Below are 19,681 nucleotides of genomic sequence, written 5' to 3' on the forward strand. Positions count from 1 at the left end.
TTGAGGTTATAGTTTCAACCAAAGGCTGAAACAGAACAAAAGACGGTTTAAAGGGCGGGGAATTAAAGAAAGTTGCGATCAGTTGTATATTGAATAAATGTTGGCAGTTGTTATTAAGGAATTTAAGTGAATTGTTGGATTCATTTAACCTAAATCCTCCTTCAAGAAGTTCCTAGAAGAGCACCTCAGCAGATAGTCATCGTTACACCTGGATTCCTTGTAAAGCCAGTTTTATTCATAAAGGCAAATCACAATTAAGTCCCAGTCTTTACAGCGGTTCGATGTGATATACATTCAACATATACATAGATACATATAAAACTGGTGTCAGTATCCAAATATTAGCACTTCAAAAAGGTCACAACAATTTTCCTGTCTGCCTCATAATCAAACCTAAACTTTATCTTCAACTCAAAAGCTGTTATGATCTCAAATCCAAAGTGATGTGACATCGTCATCTACAAAGATTTGTTAGTCATCAGGGAGGTTTACAACTCTGAATTTCACAGACAAGCCTGGCGAGACCCTATTCCACGCCAACCCAAGAATCGATAGTTCTGCACCTTTGAAATAACTCCAGTGTTGTATTGCAGTGAAAAAGGCTGCCCTGAGGTTCTTCTAGCTAAACTTCACAGTGTCATCTTATTCTTTAGACCTTCAACTAGTGGTGAATCAACAGTGCCTATGCTGGTTGTAGCCACGTAGTGCCTCAACTACTTCAAGATGCTACTTGCTTTGCCAGAAATACAATGTGCGCTCTTCAGTTTCCTGTGGCTTCAATTCATCTCCTGTCCCATTTCCGGGTCATCATACAGCACTTTTCAGCATGAAAAGTACTGCTTGCTTGACAGCTCCAGCTTTGTTTCCTGGTGTGTTTAGCATCACTAGGGCACATAAAGCATTGATTACTCATGTGTTGGTCTTCCTGACAAACACATGATCCTGTTCCCCCACTGGCTAGGACAGCATCCTGCTATGTGGAATGCACTGTTTAGATTTTCTCAGAATGTTTTACAAACATCATGAGACAGACGTGCAATGCGACATGTCAAACTATGGTGACGTGACTCAAAGCATCAAGTGATAAAAATTTGCTAAATTCTTTCTTGAGTCGGCGACATGGTGGGGAGTATGAGTGACTAATTATGTGGCAGATGACGAACAATGCCATTAAGATTTGTCATGATGAAGCTGCAAGGAGAACAAGGGCCAGAGGAATGATTGCTTTCAGTACTGAAGGAGATTCCTTCCCTACTGAACTGACCCTGACCTTTGCCAAGTCATGCTGAAAACAAATCTTGAAAAGTTGAAATATAATTTACCTAACTTGCATAACCATGACCAAATGTGAAACATTTGCTTCATTTTCCGTTTTTTAAATTTAGCCAGCAGCGTGCAAGTTTTCGGGATAACATCAGCGTCCTTCCCGGAAGTGTGAGTCAAGATCCTCATTAAAAAAGGCATCAACATTTTCGAAATTATACAACCGTTTACAGTCAAATTCCTTCATTATAAGAACTCTGGGTCATTGTTTTTGTTCTGCCAAACGGTGAGACAAAATTTAAAAACTTGGAGCTAAGAAAAAGCCTTAATAAAAGTTAAAAATATTTGCACTGATCAAAAATAACTACAGGGAAACCCCCGAATCTCGCCATTTCAGTTGTTCAGATGTTCTCCTGCAGGTAAACATGACCCCAGAGCGTAGACAGCAGGAATGAGTCTGCTGATTGAACAATGCCTGCAGGCTACATGTAAAAGATTTACCCTTATGTTTTAACACTGAACTCTGTGGCATTTTAACCTCACAGGTGTCGTTTCCAAGACAACACTCAGAAAACATACACAAACACACGAACAAGGCCAGCCAAGCACAAACATAAACAGCTACGTAGTTCAACTGTAGAGTATGTGGCACATGCACAGTACCATTACCCCTTGGGATTTTTTCCCCTATCCAAAGAAAACTGTAATGTTTGCTTTTAGAAAATAAACAATTTCACAATAAAATGAGTCTCATACGGAGAAGCATTCAGACATGTTTTAGTGTTTAAAAGAATAAGTTTGTATTATCAAACATAATAACGTGCATGTTTTGTCCACTTGGTCACCGTCCGCACATCTGTGACTTTGAGTTACTGAACCGGTGTGACTTATCGCCATCAGCAGCTGGTGTATAAGGGTGCATATTACGTGTTTGTTTTTTATTGTTTGTTCAATAAAGCCAGGGGTGCTCATTTCGTCGATCGCAATCTGGAGGTAATAGTGGTTGATCGCGGCATGACATTAAAAAATATCAGTCTATCATTCATCCCATCACGATTGATATCTGAATTTGACATTCAGGTGACCAATCAAGCGCAAACAACGGCGCTAAGTGCAGCAGAACTTACGATGTCAGCCTATCAGCAATCCCGTTACTTGACTGAAATACAGGGTAACCAGTCAGATGACAACTAAATTTTGACCAATAGGTCACCGCTGATGCGCAAACAACGGCGCTAAGCGCTAAGCTAGTCAGATTTAAAGCCATTGCTAAAGCTTATGCTCATCAAAATTAATGAGGGAGCGGGACCAAGTAAGAAGACAAAAACATATCACTTTCATATGGAATGGAAGGTGGACTTTTTTTTGTGTGTGTTTTGATGTTTGCTTCATCTCCCAATCAACCAATACTAATGAATGGAAATGTGAAGCGGCATTTTCGGACTGTTCATGGAAAATGCAGCACCGACATTATTTGGCTCTACCTATTTATGTGAGGGAGCCTTTTCCTACATGAATATTATTAAGTCCAAATACCGTTCCGCCATGACTGATGAACATTTGGAAGTGTGCTTGAGGCTGGCTGTCAGCAGCTACTGTCCGGACTATGCATCCCTGGCTGATTCAATTCAGTGCAAGCCATCAAAGTAAACTCAGGTAATTACAAAAAAATTAAAATAAAATGTTAAAAGTTAATTATTATGTGTGTTTTGCAATATTGGCTCACTCGGTTATGCAAGGTACATCAACATACATTGTACATACAAAGAATACATTTGAAAATAATTACATGTTTTGCATTTTTGTGGTGGGTAGATCATTTTGACTTGGTCATTTTAACAAGTTATCAAGTAACTCGCATGCTTAAAAAGTGTGAGCACCCCTAAATAACGCTATCAGTATCAAAAGTGCACTTATACACATTAGTTGCGGGGGCATTACAATATATTCTAACTAGCGATAGAAAACTATATTAAATCAGCTAACATCGATATGTGTCCTTGTGTTGGCAAGCATTGAAGTGTTGTTGCAGGACACATTGCAGTATATCTTAGTTTTTATTGTCAAATTACCCCAAAAACTAGACAGACACTTTATTTTTTTAACAACTCTTTCTTCATGGCTCACCGCCATCATGCCAACGTATTTTCGCACAGAATATGGTGTATGGTTGCATAAAATTAGTGTAAGTGGAAATATGATTCCTACAAAGCTTTGAGGCAGAGATTTTGCTTCAACATTTTTCAAAATTGACTTACTTGTGTTACGATCTCAGCCTCCTGAACATCCTTTTACATAGTGCGATGTGATGGAAATATACTGACCTCCATCGAAAGACATGGTTCATCCATAACAGATGAGGATTTGATCTGGTTCCTATCATCACTTGCCTGAAAAGATTAGAAACACATTTTTGCGCGCACGAGTTGTAAACGCTTTTTTTTGTGTGTGTGCATTCCTCATCTGTGGTTATTTAGTTTGCTGGGGGCCGGTTGTGACCACAAAATGCTTTTCGTGCTCAACTCCATGCACTGTTTTCACCAGATGTGTTTCTTGTTTGTAAATGACTCATTTTCTTTTTCATGGAGCGTAAAAAATCTGCAACTAATAATGGTCAACATACCAGCACAGAAGACAGCCAAAATGCAAATTGCTGAGTGGGTCCGCTAAACACTATGGTCTATCTTCTCAAAGCTTCAAAGATGGAATTCCTGTCATTTGGCACCCAACCAACCATTGTCACACATGAACAAATAATAGGAGGGTAGAATGTCTAGATTAGAAGAAACCCTATTTTCTGTCCTTGATCGTTGGACTCACTTGGAAATAATGTTGAGAATACATGAATCCCATTCAGCCTGTTATCCAACTATTTAATTCTCTTCATGTACTTTTTTTTTTTTTTTCCTTCAATAAAAGGAGTTATGTGCACTACTGACTGCGCAATTAGACAACATATGCTCCTAGCTCATAACAATTAGGAACCAATCCAATACACTCTATGCCCTCTAGATTATACTGTGTCTCAATTTAAGTGTAGGCTGAAGCATAATAAAGAAGCAATGCAGGTTCAACTGAGTGAAAAAGAAAACAAAATAAATTAACACACCCGCAAGCTTATAAAAACAATGCAGGCCCTCAACTGACATCTGGAAACACTAAACTAATAGGTTGAGGGAAACATGTGGCCGTGTTTCTATATTTAAATGTGGCGAAACCGCCACAGGATACTTGCGAGATGATTCTCAGTGAGCAGAGCCAACATGGTTTATCACCCAGAGTGAATTAAAGGCCAGCGCTGGACTTTGAAGTTGGACAAAGCCATCCATCCATCCGTCCGTCCGTCCGTCCGTCCGTCCGTCCGTCCGCACGCCCGAACCGCCCGCCCGCCCGCCCATCCGCCCGTCCATCCATCCTCTGAACAGCTTATTCCAAACCTAAAATTAATTCAACTCATTTTTTGGGAAAAAACACATTTTAAAGAACATGCGTCAATACTGCTCCAATACCACACATTGATTGCAAATCATGGTCTGCAAAATGAATGAACTTTTTTGGCAAGCATCGGGTTTCTTGAGCCCCGTTGCCGACTCCAGGCGATCTCGCCACACTACCGCCCTCTCGCTCCCGCTCTTGCGCACAAAACCAGGCAAGTGACACACTGTGCTTGTGGAATTTTCAAGAAGCTGTCTTGTGTCTTTTTACTGTTACTTTATTTTGTAGTTAACACATAGGAGAAACATGCCATCTTACCAAACTCTTGTTTTCATTCCTCATCAAATTTTTAATCCTTTTACATACAGCCCCTAGTGTTCAAAATGAGACAATACATAACTGAAATGCCTTGTGTTACAGCCTACTTTACGTGAAAATGTAAGGGAATTTTTTTTTTTTTTTTTTATAATAATTGGTTTACAGGATACTTCTGTGCCCCGCCATGTTGTGGTTTTCATGTGTTTGTTGGGTTTTGGGTGTGTCTGTGGGTACGATCATGGGGATTTTGGGGGCTTTTTCTTTCTTTTATTTTATTGTATTGTGGATGTCCAGCACTTTGAGTTGCATTTTAAATGTATGAAAGGTGCTATATAAATAAAGTTGATTGATTGATTGATTGATAAAATAAAACATTTTCATCATGATTGCAAGACAAAACGGCATTATCAAGTATCAGTACTCTGAATCGGTGACTACGTAATTGTAATTATACTCATAATCGGTCGGGGGGGGGAAAAAAATAATAAAAAATAAAAAATAAAAAAAAGACCGTGATTGGCGCTTCCCTAATTATCTTATCAATTTTCAACTCAGTCAGCAAAAATTTACTTACAACCAGACCTCCACATACTTCTTGGCTTGGATTGAGAGAGACCCTGCACGGTGCTCACCACACCCACTCACAACTTGTCTATTTGTGTTGAAACAACTGCCTCACTTGACCTCAATTGCTTTATAAATCCCACTGCATAAACAAGGACCGTGGTATCTCTTTGACCACATTCACACAGAGTTAGCAATGCAGCTACATCTTATTATAATTGTGGGCCATCTCTTTTATCAGCGATTGAAGGCTCCATTCAGGCACAGCAGTGCATGGCTACAATTAGCCTTATCTAGTGAGATTCTAAAGAATGCTTGATAGTTTGCTCTCTTGGCTCAACGACTGACTCATATTATGCAACTTGTTGGCCTCAACACCCGCTGTTCTTCTCTATACATCACTTAGCTCTTGAACAAAATACCTCAGGTTGCGATCTCTGACATTCCCCAAACTCAAAACACCAGACGCATGAGACAGGGTGGAGGGGTTAACAACAGAACGACAGGGATCCAGACAAGCGTCGGCGGTAAAAAACTGAAGTGGTTCTGTTAACAATCTTATAATAATATCCTGCATGGTTGGATTGTACTGTGATTGGCCAGCTTTTTAGTCACTGTTGATGCAATCATTGGATAATATAATGATCAGTCATTTTCATGAATCATACAAATGGTCAAGAGTGAACACAAAATGCATATCTTGGAAAAATCTTTAAAGGTCTATTTTTTTTTCCTTTTCATATCCTTTTCATAAATCGAATGTGGCTCACCAAACTTCTACCCTTGTTATTTATCATTTTGCAAGTTCCTGTGCAAAGAAATGTAGCTGTTGTTTATTTCTACTGGGCCAAACACTGAATAGAAAGATTTGGGAAAAATGTATCATCTGATGTAGGCTCTTTTTGTAAACTTTATTTTAACATTACAACTATTTCTAATATTTGTAAGCTTTTGTTCTGGCATTGTTGTCTTGTTGAAGAACACAAAAGTATAACAAATGTTATACTTAAGAAGTTTTGGGTGACTTGAAAAGTGTAATGACTACAACTGCACTGAAAAATGTTGACTGTGTTGCAACAAACCAAACATGTCCTCAGCCTACTATAAGAGCTTCAGCCTGTTTTCCCGATGATTTGTGATTGAATGACCTAGACTGAACATGTTTGAATAAATGAATAAAATGAAACTAAGCTGAACTGAAACAAGAGTGGTCTCTGAAGCACTCAACAGGGGCAAGCTTTTAAACTGTGTATTTACTCTACACTAGCAGTTTTTACAATGACACTTAGTCTTGTTACTCCTTTGTTCTCCAACCAAAAGCAACCATGCGTACATACCACAGTGTTAAAGAGTACATTTAACATAACCACATTGTGGGTCGTAATATAAAAAGTACCAAAACCAAAACACTACGGCAGTATATCATGATCTGTACTTCCAAGAACTGTACTGGGATCACAAGTCATCATGTGGTTTTTGCTCCTTCACTGCCAAGACCACTGAGCTTACTAATGTGCTGCAGCCAAGACACATGAACAAAAATTATATGACAGACATTGACATCCTTTGCAGGAAGAGAGTTTAAAGAAATTTCTGTGAGGAAGACTGAAAGGTTTTCGTTCACTTAGATAAGCAAATATGTGTTGCTCCATTGGAATGTCCTTGCAATATGGGCAATAAACCCTCTGTCACAAACCACCCAGTGACTTTCCAAGGATGGAAGATGCAACTAAGAAAAGCTTAACGTCACCAAAGACAAGGCTCAGAGGGTCAATTATGCAAAAAATGACAAGAGTTTGCTAATTACTGAGCACAGGAAGAGCTTTACAGTAAACAGTTCATGATGAATGTGGCAGGAAATTCCATCGTACATGGGAAGTCAACCAAAAAATGTTCTTTATAATATAATATGTCGAATAAGACAGCGTATTAGGGCCACGTATAAATATATATATATATATATATATATATATATATATATATATATATATATATATATATTTATTTATTTATTTATTTTTTTAAGAGGGTGGGGGCAGTATTCAGAGAAAAAGAACTTGCAAATTTATAAAATGGCAAGTGAATGACGGAGAGCAGCAGATTCGACACATCAACTTAGATTAAAAAAAATAAATAAAAAATACCAAAATGTATGAATGTTTAAATAATAATTCTGGAAACATAAATGTACAAGTAAATATACATTTTAACAAATTAAATTGAATGCTTGATCTTCAGGGTGTGGACCTTCGCAAAGCGAGGTGTCTTTGTCGCTGGCCGTACCCAATGCTTCAAATCGTGAATGCTTAACATCCATCCATTCATCCATCCATTTACTACCGCTTATCCGAGGTCGGGTCACGGGGGCAGCAGCTTTAGGAGGGAAACCCAGAACTCCCTCTCCCCAGCCACTTCAACCAGCTCCACCGGCAGGATCCCAAGGCGTTCCCAGGCCAGCCGAGAGACATAGTCTCTCCAGCCTGTCCTGGGTCGTCCCCGGGGCCTCCTGCCGGTGGGACATGCTCGGAACACCTCCCCAGGGAGGCGTCCAGGAGTCATCCGAACCAGATGCCCGAGCCACCTCAGCTGGCTCCTCTCAACGCGGAGGAGCAGCGGCTCGACTGAGTCCCTCCCAGATGACCGAGCTTCTCAACCTATCTCTAAGGGAGAGCCCGGACACCCTGCGGAGGAAGCTCATTTCGGCCGCTTGTATCCAGGATCTTGTTCTTTCGGTTACGACCCACAGCTCGTGACCATAGGGTTGAGGGTTGGAAAGTAGATCGACCGGTAAATTGAGAACTTCGCCTTTCAGTTCATCGCTTTCTTCACCACAATGGACCGATACAGAGTCCACATCACTGCAGACGCTGTACCGATCCGCATGTCGATCTCCCACTCCATCATGCCCTCACTCGTGAACAAGACATCAAGATACCTGAACTCCTCCACTTGGGGGAGGATCTCATCCCCGACTCGGAGAGGACACGCCACCCTTTTCCTACTGAGGACCATGGTCTCGGATTTGGAGGTGCTGATCTTCATCCCAACCGCTTCACACTCGGCTGCGAACCGCTCCAGCGAGATGCTTAACATCATACGGTTAATCTCTGCTATCTCCTGATTTGAAAACCCGACCGAAAAGTATTGGCGCAAACATTCAAGTAGTAAGCTATGTGTATTTCTCGTAAGTTTCAGTTTTTTTTTTCTTGCAAATCTGCCACTTTATAAATTCAAAATTTGCAACTTTATAAAGCGGCAAATTTGCGAGTTTTGTTCTCTGAATATTGCCCCCACCCCCTAAAAAATATGTATTTGCATGTGTCCCGAATACACCGTCGTAGAATGGGCCCCCAATAGTCTAAACATGGCATTCTGATTAATAATGTGTTTGCGCAATATGTGTTAATAGCAAGCAATATCCACCTTTTTTTTCATCTCAGGGTGCATCTATTTTGCCACTTGCTTTAATTATACTCATATTCAACAAACTCAATAGAGGGACCACATTGAACATTTTCTGATGCATGCCCGCCACACAATAACAAAAAAACAAAAACAAAAAAAACAAAAAAAAACAAAAAAAAATCCAATTACTTTATGAGACCGTCACTATCACTCACCATCTCCACCCCCTGAGGGAAGGCTGTCCCTTCCCAGTCCTTCTTGGGGAATCGCTGAATGATTTTCCCGCATCCCTCTCCTGACCCTGCAATTAAAATGGACAAAGAGAGAAACATGATATCAAAGATTCAAATAAATAATCTCATTAGTATGACAATTTACAGTTCAGTACATCATATGATGTTAAAAAGTAATTTTGTTTTTCAAATTGACATGACAACCTGAAGATTCATAATATTGAAAAACAGACTAGTCGGTCAATTAATATTATATTCTCACATGCAGACATCAAATTGGTGCTACGTAAAAGATAAAAACCTAGTTGCTGTATTGTGCATAATTAAGTAAAACCAAAACAGTTTGCTAATATTTCCCTGTAGTAGAGAATGAAACTGTATAAAAATTATGTATCATGATTATCAACATTATCACGATATTGCCCAAGAAAATGTATCAAAAGGCACCGAAAGGACTGTGGCACATTATTTTTTAATACAAAAAAAAGCAAAATATTTACTACTTGACATTAGAAATTGCAAAACGTAACATAAAAAATACATTTTTATGAACACACAAGATTTAAGATGCACAAGACATAGTGATAGGACTCAATCAAAACATAACCATTTAATTGGGGCTTTTATATTTAAGATTAGTTAATAAAATTTAAAAATTACGAGAATGAGTAATATTTTTCAATTCATATTATATACATGCAATTTAAAATATACTTTGGGCAATTTTACAACCAACTTCTGTAACAGAAATACATCTCCAGATGATTTGATTTAACCTAACAATAATCAAAATGCTCCAAGTTAAAAATTGAGATAGACTATTTTCAAACTTGTAAATCACTTTTTGAACTCAAGTTAACTATTCCTTTTTGAGACTCCAGACTAGTGCTGTTGCTGAAAGATTTAAAAGATCTGAAAACAAATCAAATAATCTTTACAAATACCATAGCTAAAATGTAAGGGGAGCCAGTGAGGGGATGCCAGAATTGGAGTTATGTGCTCCCTCTTACGAGCTCCAGTAATGCAGCCAGGATGTAAGGCATGCTGTTTCTAAGTTCTATTGAGAAAGGAGACGCTTGACCCTAGTCAGCAGCCTCAACAGAACTCACATGCCAGCCAGGCCCAATTTAAAATCCAAGTTGAAGACTGCTGGCTTTAGATAAGGTGCCAGGGGGCCCAAGTCAGCAGGATGGGATGTACAAGGACCATTGGGACCAAACTTAAAACCTAAATTTCTAAATAATCCTAAACCTAAATAAAAGAAAACAGTCTTTTCATTTTCATTCGGAAAATAGGTCCCACCCAGGCAATGATGTACAAATAACACATTGAATTTTTTTGAGTAATTCCCACAAACTGTGTTGTGGTTTAAAAATAAAATAAAATAAATAAAAAATAAAAAATAAGGCCAATGTATTGATAAACTACCAAACTTCCCCAATGCTCAAATGGTTTCCCTTATTGCATTCCATTTTTCCGAGGTTAAATGGCTCTGCCCCAAACTTCAGTAGCTTCCTCTTTGTTGAACATTACGTGACTCTTGTAAAGTTGCACTAAAACCATCCCCTTAAGTTAGACGACCAAGCAAAATCCTGACAATCGCATGTAGAGAAACTCCTTTCTACTATGGTCACTCAGGTCTTTGCTGCAGGTCAATCAGTGCCAAATTAAACTCAATCTACAATCAAGCGGAGTGATGCAACTTAAGGGCAACATATTGGCACTTGCCTGATCTCGACCAGGAAGGAATTTATTTACACAAAAGCTAAAACACATTTTACAATCAGACTGAACTGCTGCTGTTAAACTTGACTGAGTAAGAGGCCCCAACGTTGCTCCACTATATCTTGCACACAAAGTGCATCATTAATAACATACAAAGGGATCGTAAAGATGTCCTATTATCTGCCACAACACAACACTAAACACCGCAAATGGCTTTTGTTTATTTTGCTGTTACACAACATGTCAACATGAGTTTGATTTTGTACCCGTTTCCGTAATTAATCAATTTCATAAGGTTATAGTTCAGGCCCTCTGTAAAAGCATTGGAACAGTGAGGCAATTTCCTTCATTTTTGTGGTACAAATGAAAATGTTTGACATCAAATGTATGTTTGGCCATCCCTAATCAATACCATAATCAAAGGAAGCGTGCCACAAGTCATCATGATGACATGCTGCTGACTGCTCCTAGCTCTTAATAACACTGATTCTCCCAAAATGCAGACTTTTTTCTGCACTCCGTATCCCCCCCAACCTTATCCCCCACAACTTTACATCTCCAACTGCCTTCCTTTGTATTCTTGAAGCCTAATTTATGCCTCCACGTTTGCTCTCGCGGCGATGAGCGCCGTCGATCACATGATCGACGCGAGGCATGAATTTTAAGTGCTGCGTCGCTAGTGGCCGGCCGACGTGCACACGTCGCCAATCCTTGGACGCACGTCGATGGCGGGGCGTCGCTCGCTTCTGATTGGTCCATTCGATGGCGTTTTTTCTTTTTTTTCTCTCTCTCTCTCCCCGCCCCCCGCCCAGATAGTTTCCGTGAAGGCAACTGGCGGCGCAAATCGACTTCCCTGCTCGGAGACCACGGCTGTGCATGTGGATATGTGCCTGGGACGAGAGGCGGAAAACAACAATAACAAATAATAAAATAAAAAAATAAAAAACTGTGTTCGCGAAGCGCACGGCTGTTGTGTTTTGGCGAGTTTACGGCCGACACCGGTGCAAATTGGCAATAATAAATTGCCACTGTGATGAACTTACTCTCCCCCCGGCTTTGTTTCGTGTTTCTGAATTAAATTGAACTTCCTGAATCCGTCATAAAATGCAGAGGAATCGCCACTCTGTGGCGGCCCAGCCATAGCGACAGCGAGACTTGGTGTGAAACTCCAGCAGACACCGATGTGTATTGCGCACAAGTCGGAAGGCAAACGCACGAGCGGAGCTCCAACGTGACGCCTCGACGCGAGCCTCTCGCAGAAGCATACTGAGGCCTCAGTACCAGAATTACTATCGCGGCAACACATCATCAGTAGGGTAAAACTAACCTGTCTCACGACGGTCTAAACCCAGCACACGTTCCCTATTAGTGGGTGAACAATCCAACGCTTGGTGAATTCTGCTTCACAATGATAGGAAGAGCCGACAACGAAGGATCAAAAAGCGACGTCGCTATGAACGCTTGGCTGCGCGAGAGGCCTCAGTATGCTTCTGCGAGAGGCTCGCGTCGAGGCGTCACGTTGGAGCTCCGCTCGTGCGTTTGCCTTCCGACTTGTGCGCAATACACATCGGTGTCTGCTGGAGTTTCACACCAAGTCCCGCTGTCGCTATGGCTGGGCCGCCACAGAGTGGCGATTCCTCTGCATTTTATGACGGATTCAGGAAGTTCAATTTAATTCAGAAACACGAAACAAAGCCGGGGGGAGAGTTTCACCGGATGCGGTTGCGGTGCGGTGCGTCTTGACTGCGTGCTCCGGACGGGTCAATTTTTTTGTCAATCCACACCGGCTCCGCACAGCTGCGGTCCGGCAGCTCCGTCACCGCCCACTTCCCAACGTGTCTCACGGGACCGCGCGCGCGCGATCATGTGGCATTTCACACGACAAACATACAGAAAGTCTGTGCTCAACAGAGAAGCAGAAAGAGAGGTGGACTTCTTTTGATTTAACCTTTTCTTCTTCCTCTGCTATGAGATTCCATGCAGCATCCTTTTTTTGGTTGTCCTTATAAAAAGGATGTGCCGTGTCATATATTAGTTTGTGGTTTTCCACCTCCAATATAAACCTCTCCTCGTCCATGTTCGCTGGCGTCTAAACCGTGAATGAGCACATGGCCCGGCGACGCCCACGTCACGTTTTGCTGAAAAGCTTGCGAAATAGGAGCTGGCGAGTGTTTTATTCTGAAAGGTAACCGGAAATTTATTTTGAAACTGCGTCGGTCTTCCTGTCCCGCTCGATGTGTTTTGTGCTAGCTTGCCTTTTCCTGGAGGCCTACCGCTGCGGCGTCCGGCAAAAATAGAAAATAGGTCTTTCCTTGCGGAAGGCCTGCGGCACGCCGCAGCTGAGACGCAGTCGACACGCAACGCACCCGCAAGCGGTGTAAACTGCACCATTCGAATGAATGGAATCTAATTGCTTGCGTCGCCGGACCGCACCTCAACCGCACCGCAACCGCACCGCAACCGCATCCGGTGAAAACCCAGGGTAAGTTCACCACCGTGGGAATTAATTATTGCCAATTTGCACCGGTGTCGGCCGTAAACTCGCCAAAACACAACAGCCGTGCGCTTAGCGAACACAGTTTGTTTTTTTTGTTATTGTTGTTTTCCGCCTCTCGTCCCAGGCACATATCCACATGCACAGCCGTGGTCTCCGAGCAGGGAAGTCGATTTGCGCCGCCAGTTGCCTTCACGGAAACTATCTGGGCGGGGAGAGAGAAAAAAAAGAAAAAACGCCATCGAACGGACCAATCAGAAGCGAGCTACGCCCCGCCATCTACGGCGTCCAAGGATTGGCGACGTGTGCACGTCAGCCGGCCACGAGCGACGCGGCACTTAAAATTCATGAGCTCATCGACGCGAGAGCAAACGTGGAGGCATAAATTAGGCTTTAAGCACCCGTTCAAGGTGTTGAGCACTTTATCCCCCGCAACTGTACATCAACTGCCTTCCTTTCTTATCATAAGTACCCTTTCAACGAGTTCAGCACCTACTAGCCTGCTGCTAGATGGGACAATTGTATGCTACATTTCTCCAATTTATATGTAGCGCTTTGTTCGTATGTAGTCAGATTGCACATCTTCATGTGAAATAAAAACATTATTTTTGAAGTTATACCTTCTGTTTCTGTGTTTTTTCAAAACTGAAATTGAACTGTTTGGGTGGTAATTTCATTCTTCTGTCCTAGGAATATGTGATATTTCCAGAGTAGATTTTTATTATTGGTGTGTAGACTGCAATCAAATTCCCATTCACGAAAGATTTTCAATAGAAATACTTCAGATGCAGCTATAAGAAGAATTCTAATATATATTCTAATAATAAGAAGAATTCTTTTACGGCAAATTCAAAATGTTTCTTGGCACAAAAGACAAAACAGGATGCTGGTGAGTACCTACTGGCCCCTCCCTCCATCCTCAAACACAATCGTTTGCAAAATGCAAAACAATTTGCAGCTCAATGGAGACAACGAACACCTCGAGATGAAATCATTAGTTCTGCAAAGGAGGGGGGGTGGTCATGCAGCGAAAAAGGAAAATTCCGGGAGTGCCAGCTTGCTTACAGCTTGCTCTCAACAACTTGTTCAGACCTACACTTCTGCTAAAAGAGGGTGAATATCATGATAAGGCTTTTGGGTCTGTGGTTCATGTACATTGCTTGAATAAGTACCGTATGTAAGCTTAAACACACTTGACCTGGAGTTATCTTTATGCCTGAGTATGTGCGGGAATAATAGTAGTAGTCATGCTAGTAAAACAGCAGTCTGCTTGACAGTTACGTGTATTTTGGATTTTGCAGATCCTCTAATTGAAAACATATGCCCGGAATGCTCCGAATTCTAATTTTCCAGCAAGGATGAAAATAAATGACGGAATTCCTCACATTCCATGAGGCGACTCTCTCGTATTAAAACAAGCTGCGCTCTCCAATGCTCCCGGATATAAAAAAAAAAGAACACCATCAGAAAGAATAATAGAAGACAGGCTGAGAAGACACATGCTATTTTTAACATCTGCTCACAAGATTCAAGGATTGAGTACAGTACTTTAAAAAAAAAAAAAAAGAAAAGCCAGTTAAGTCCTTGAGCAGAAATGATTTGTAATCAGATAATTTGATGTGTGACATCAGAACCCGCATCTGATATGTTTCAATACGACAAGATGGGAGTAGTGAGTTCAATCACTGTTAACCATCACATTTTCTGCTTTATAATGTGCACAAAATGCAATAAGATTTCCGGCATCCCTTGTCTAGATTATTACTCATGTGTTAAAGTGCTACTACATTTGGACATTTTTTGGAAATTTTCTCATAATTCATTCCCTATTTAAAAACTCATTGAGATTAAAAATCTTTTTCCCAAGTGTGACCTGGCCAATAAACAGTACTTACAGTATTTGTACTTAGGGGTTCAAGTGTGAACCCTACAAGGCACGTCACGAAAATTTGCACCTTGGAGAACAAAAATGTGAATAACTGTCACACGACATGCGCAACAAGAGGGGAAAAACAAAAACAAACTGCACTTCCTGTGTGCTAAATGCAAATGGAAAAGGATTTCTGGTATATTTCAATTAGAAAAGATTGTATTTCACGGCTATGATTATTATTAAAGTGCTCAGGAAATTTTTATATTTATATTTGTGACCTTTGAGATCTATAATTTTAACATGCGCAAAAACTGATTCTGTGTTTTATGCAGTCTATTGTACAAAATTTTGAAACACAAATGACAAAACTTCGGTTTCTTAATCAATCCTTAGAAACTAGCTTGATTTTGAAAAAAAAAAAAACATGCCTATGTCTTAACAAATTGTTGAACTTCCCCAATGTTCAGATGTAGTTACTTCCCGGATGTAGTTGCATGCTCTAGTCTATTTCCAAGGCTGTATGGCATTGCGCCAAAGAAGAAACATTATCAATACCAACATATTCAAATACACTGTAAGTGATGCATCAATCTGACCTTATGTTTGGTTTTATCAGCTACCTTAAATGTCAAATTTGACTAAATGGTTGTACTAAAAACATTCCCTGCTATGAATTTGAGTTTAATTTGCATAGTCAAATATAAACATACAAAAGTCTGATTTGTGTTCCATTTTATCAACAGGCATATATGGCGTTAGATTTGTGCCACAATTCCGTGCGTAACAAAATGTGTTTCGTACGTACAAAATGTGTTTCGTACGTACCAAAAATGTCTTTCGTACGTACAAAATGTGTTTCGTACGTACCAAAAATGTGTTTCGTACGTACAAAATGTGTTTCGTGCGTACAAAACAGTCCTCGCGCACGCTTGCTTCGTCTCTCCTCAACACGTACGAAACTTTGATTTACGCTTGCGATGCAAGAGTCGAGGCGTGATATTTGTGCCACAATTCTTAACCAATCAAGAGTCGGACAGGAAAGCAAATCCTGATTGGCTGTTTAATATCCAATCAGGCAGAACTTTGACAACGTGTCGTCACGCCGCGTTGCATCATGGGCGTAGTTTTTTTTTGTTTTGTTTTTTGTTTTTTGTTTTTAAACAAGAACTCGGTCCTTTCCTGTTTGAATTTTTGTCTGTATTTCTGCTGATTTTTATTTACTTAATCGAAGTTTTGTTATGTTACGGGATGAATCAGCTCCGAACTGCTTTCCTGCTTAGCGGAAGAAGGAGGGAAAACAAGTTTTAGCGCTCATGGTGATGTTGGATGACGGCATAAAATAGAAGAAAAAAAAAAAGAGAAGGGGCTAACCTGCTACTTACGTTTTCATTATGGTAAGTTACAAAATACTGTACTGTATTTAAGTCAGTAAATCCTATAGTTTTGTCCTCTTTTGATCGTGCTACTATCATTACAATCTTAAACAATGCATGCCATCATGAGTGGCGTTGTATAAGAAGTAGAAAAGAAAATGTTAGACCATCCATTTTTCTTTAGTAATTAGTGCCTGGTACCACTAAAGGTATATCGTGAATAACAGAAAACATTGAATACATAAGTGTTTGGCAGTCCAATGCCATAGTTATTGGCGTAAGAATTGAATTCATTTTGGTTACAAGACAACCATACACCATGACTAGCAGCTATTGAAATAAACATGTTTGCCCAAAATAATTGTTTTACTAATGTGAGAAACATGGTTGATCTTGTCATTTTTCCATAACAACAGATAGACAATTAAAAATCTGAGCGCTAACCTTGGGTTTTGTTTTTATTACCAGGCAACAAAGATGACAAAGGACCCAGAATGCACCTGATGACACCACAACAAGTGTCAAAAACACCACGAGAAGCAGAAGATGAAGAAGTGGAGTGGAAAAAATATTGATATCACGCTATTGGCCCATGCAATATGCATATAACAGACATGCAATAAGTTTCATATGGAATTTTTTGCTTTTATCTGAATTTGACCAGTCAGCCACTTGCTAAAATGTGCACCACCATCCACTAGTTGAACATTATTGAAGTCATTACAATTAAATAACTCTGAATACATTTTACTGCATGAGAAATATAATTTGTTCATTAGATAATAAAATCATCATCAGTCATTTCTTTAGATCCATATTAAATATTGCAATATCTATTGCTATATTCAGCAAAATCGCGTATTGCATGATTTTCCAATTTTGTGCAGCCCTAATTCCTGACGTTTTTGAGCCAGCTGATGAGACCAATTTGACTTAGTCATTAAAATGTCTGTAGGAAGAGTCAGAACGTGAAGCTTGAGCTTGACAGCAGAGAAATCAAGAGCTCCTGAAGAATGACATTAACATTGGACTATCATAATTTGAAGTTCGAATAGTTGTAATGGCCTGTTTTGCAGCATACCAAATCAAACATTTTTAAAATATTTTTTCTCCTGTAAGTTGTCGACACTTTTACTGAACTTATTTAAATGTGTCTTGCAAACAGTATCATTGACAATTAGAAAAATAAAAAGTGTCACACACACTGTATTCGGAACAACCTGTAAACAATAACCAAAATACTATTGCAGGTACAGTGCCAATGCAGTACATGACACATTTATGGTTTCAAGATTGAAGTGCGGAAGTGCACACACTGCACATTTGCCCATCATTGACCAAGAAGACCTCAGAGTACTGTACTCACAATGATGTATTGAGAATGCAAGACCCAAGAGGTTCCACAGATGAAAATATATTACACATTGTATTTGTAATTGACACTTAATGATGCATTATCGATCAACAAACAGCAAACTGTACATTTTGTTTTTAAATCAAATGAATCGCCCTCAGTTACAGTGCATCTTTGCAGTTTTTATTTCAAGTTTTACACACAGTAGGCATGGTAGACTGCTATTGTGGAGCCATCCATCGCCGTCCCATCCATCTCAGCTGTACTCTCTATCCTTAGACATCGTATTGATGACTGTGACCCGGATATAGAAACGATGCACAATCTGGATTGGTTTACCTGGTAAATTGGAAACAAACAAAAGCTCAAGGTTATTAATTGTAAAACGTGAAACAATCATATCCATCCATCTTCATGTAGTTATGGGAAAACAATGTGACCATCCATGTTTCTACAGTTTCTTGTTCATGTTAAATGTCTAGTACAACTAAGGGTAACCACTTCATAACCTCTGCAGCTATAATGTGATGCTCTTTTGAGGGAGAACAGTCAGAAGACCTTTGCAATAATCAAGTCTACTGGAAATAAAAGCATGAGTCAGGTTCTTCTGGTATGGAGCATGCAACCCTTCTGTCGAAGTCTTTTAGGTGGTAAAAGGCTGCTTTAGTGATTTGTTTGAGATGGCATTTATGTGCACAAGTATACAGGTAATGACAACAAAATTAACTCGTGAATTGAATTCAAGAGCTGATATCTCGTAATTTTCCACGATTTTCTAATCAATATCACTAACGTACTTAAAAATCAGTAACTATGGCATTGTGTTAACAGTGCTTTTGGACATTCCATGTTTTTTTCTGTCTGTTAGTTACACGATATACATTTGGTGGCACTAGGCACTAAAAATGCATAAGAAAATAAAGAAAGGGGGTGGTGATTTTTTTTTCTTCATCATAACTATGCACATCCATTGCCAATGTCGTGTATGTAACTATTACATACAATTTTGATTGTCTTGGAAGCCTGTGTGTGATAGTGGCCAAGTTAAAAGATGCTACTTTTATGCTACTTACCGTTATGAAAATGTTGAAAGTAGTCTTCGATTCGGAAGTTAGCGTCCCCCCCAACGGTCATCCAACGGTCCCATGAGGGCTAAAACTTGTCTTCCGCTAAGCAGGAAAGCAGTTGGGAGCTGCTTCACCCCGTAATATAACAAAACTTTTGTTAAGTAAATAAAAGTCAGCAGAAATGCAAGATAAAATACAAACAGGAAAGCACCGAGTGCTAGTAAACAAAACAAAAAAAAACCTAAAAATCGAAGAAGCGCCCATGATGCAACGCGGCGTGACGACACGTTGTCAAAGTTCTGCCTGATTGGATATTAAACAGCCAATCAGGATTTGCTCTCCTGTCCGACCCCTGATTGGTTAAGAATTGTGGCACAAATATTACGCCTCGACCCTTGCATCGCAAGCGTAAATCAAAGTTTCGTACGTGTTGAGGAGAGACGTAGCAAGCGTGCGCGAGGACTGTTTTGTACGCACGAAACACATTTTGTACATACGAAACACATTTTTGGTACGTACGAAACACATTTTGTACGTACGAAACACATTTTTGGTACGTACGAAACACATTTTGTAC

General features: G+C 40.0%; 1 protein-coding gene and 1 long non-coding RNA gene across 4 annotated transcripts in view; both read right to left on the reverse strand.

Annotated features, from left to right (window-relative positions):
• sbf2 (SET binding factor 2) overlaps positions 1–19,681 on the reverse strand; it is a 120,439-nt gene that overhangs the window by 95,997 nt on the left and 4,761 nt on the right. For all 3 annotated transcript variants that reach the window (XM_077518421.1, XM_077518419.1, XM_077518418.1), the window contains exon 2: positions 9,201–9,286. In XM_077518421.1, coding sequence (XP_077374547.1) covers positions 9,201–9,286 — 86 coding nt within the window. The remainder of the gene's footprint in view (positions 1–9,200; positions 9,287–19,681) is intronic.
• On the reverse strand, positions 18,082–19,284 carry LOC144017223 (uncharacterized). Its single transcript, XR_013283140.1, has 2 exons — positions 19,111–19,284; positions 18,082–18,376 (listed from the first exon to the last, which is right to left on the reverse strand). It is a non-coding gene; the product is annotated as an uncharacterized LOC144017223 (long non-coding RNA).

Source organism: Festucalex cinctus, chromosome 4 (genome assembly GCF_051991245.1).
Source record: "Festucalex cinctus isolate MCC-2025b chromosome 4, RoL_Fcin_1.0, whole genome shotgun sequence".
NCBI classification, from domain to species: Eukaryota; Metazoa; Chordata; class Actinopteri; order Syngnathiformes; family Syngnathidae; genus Festucalex; species Festucalex cinctus.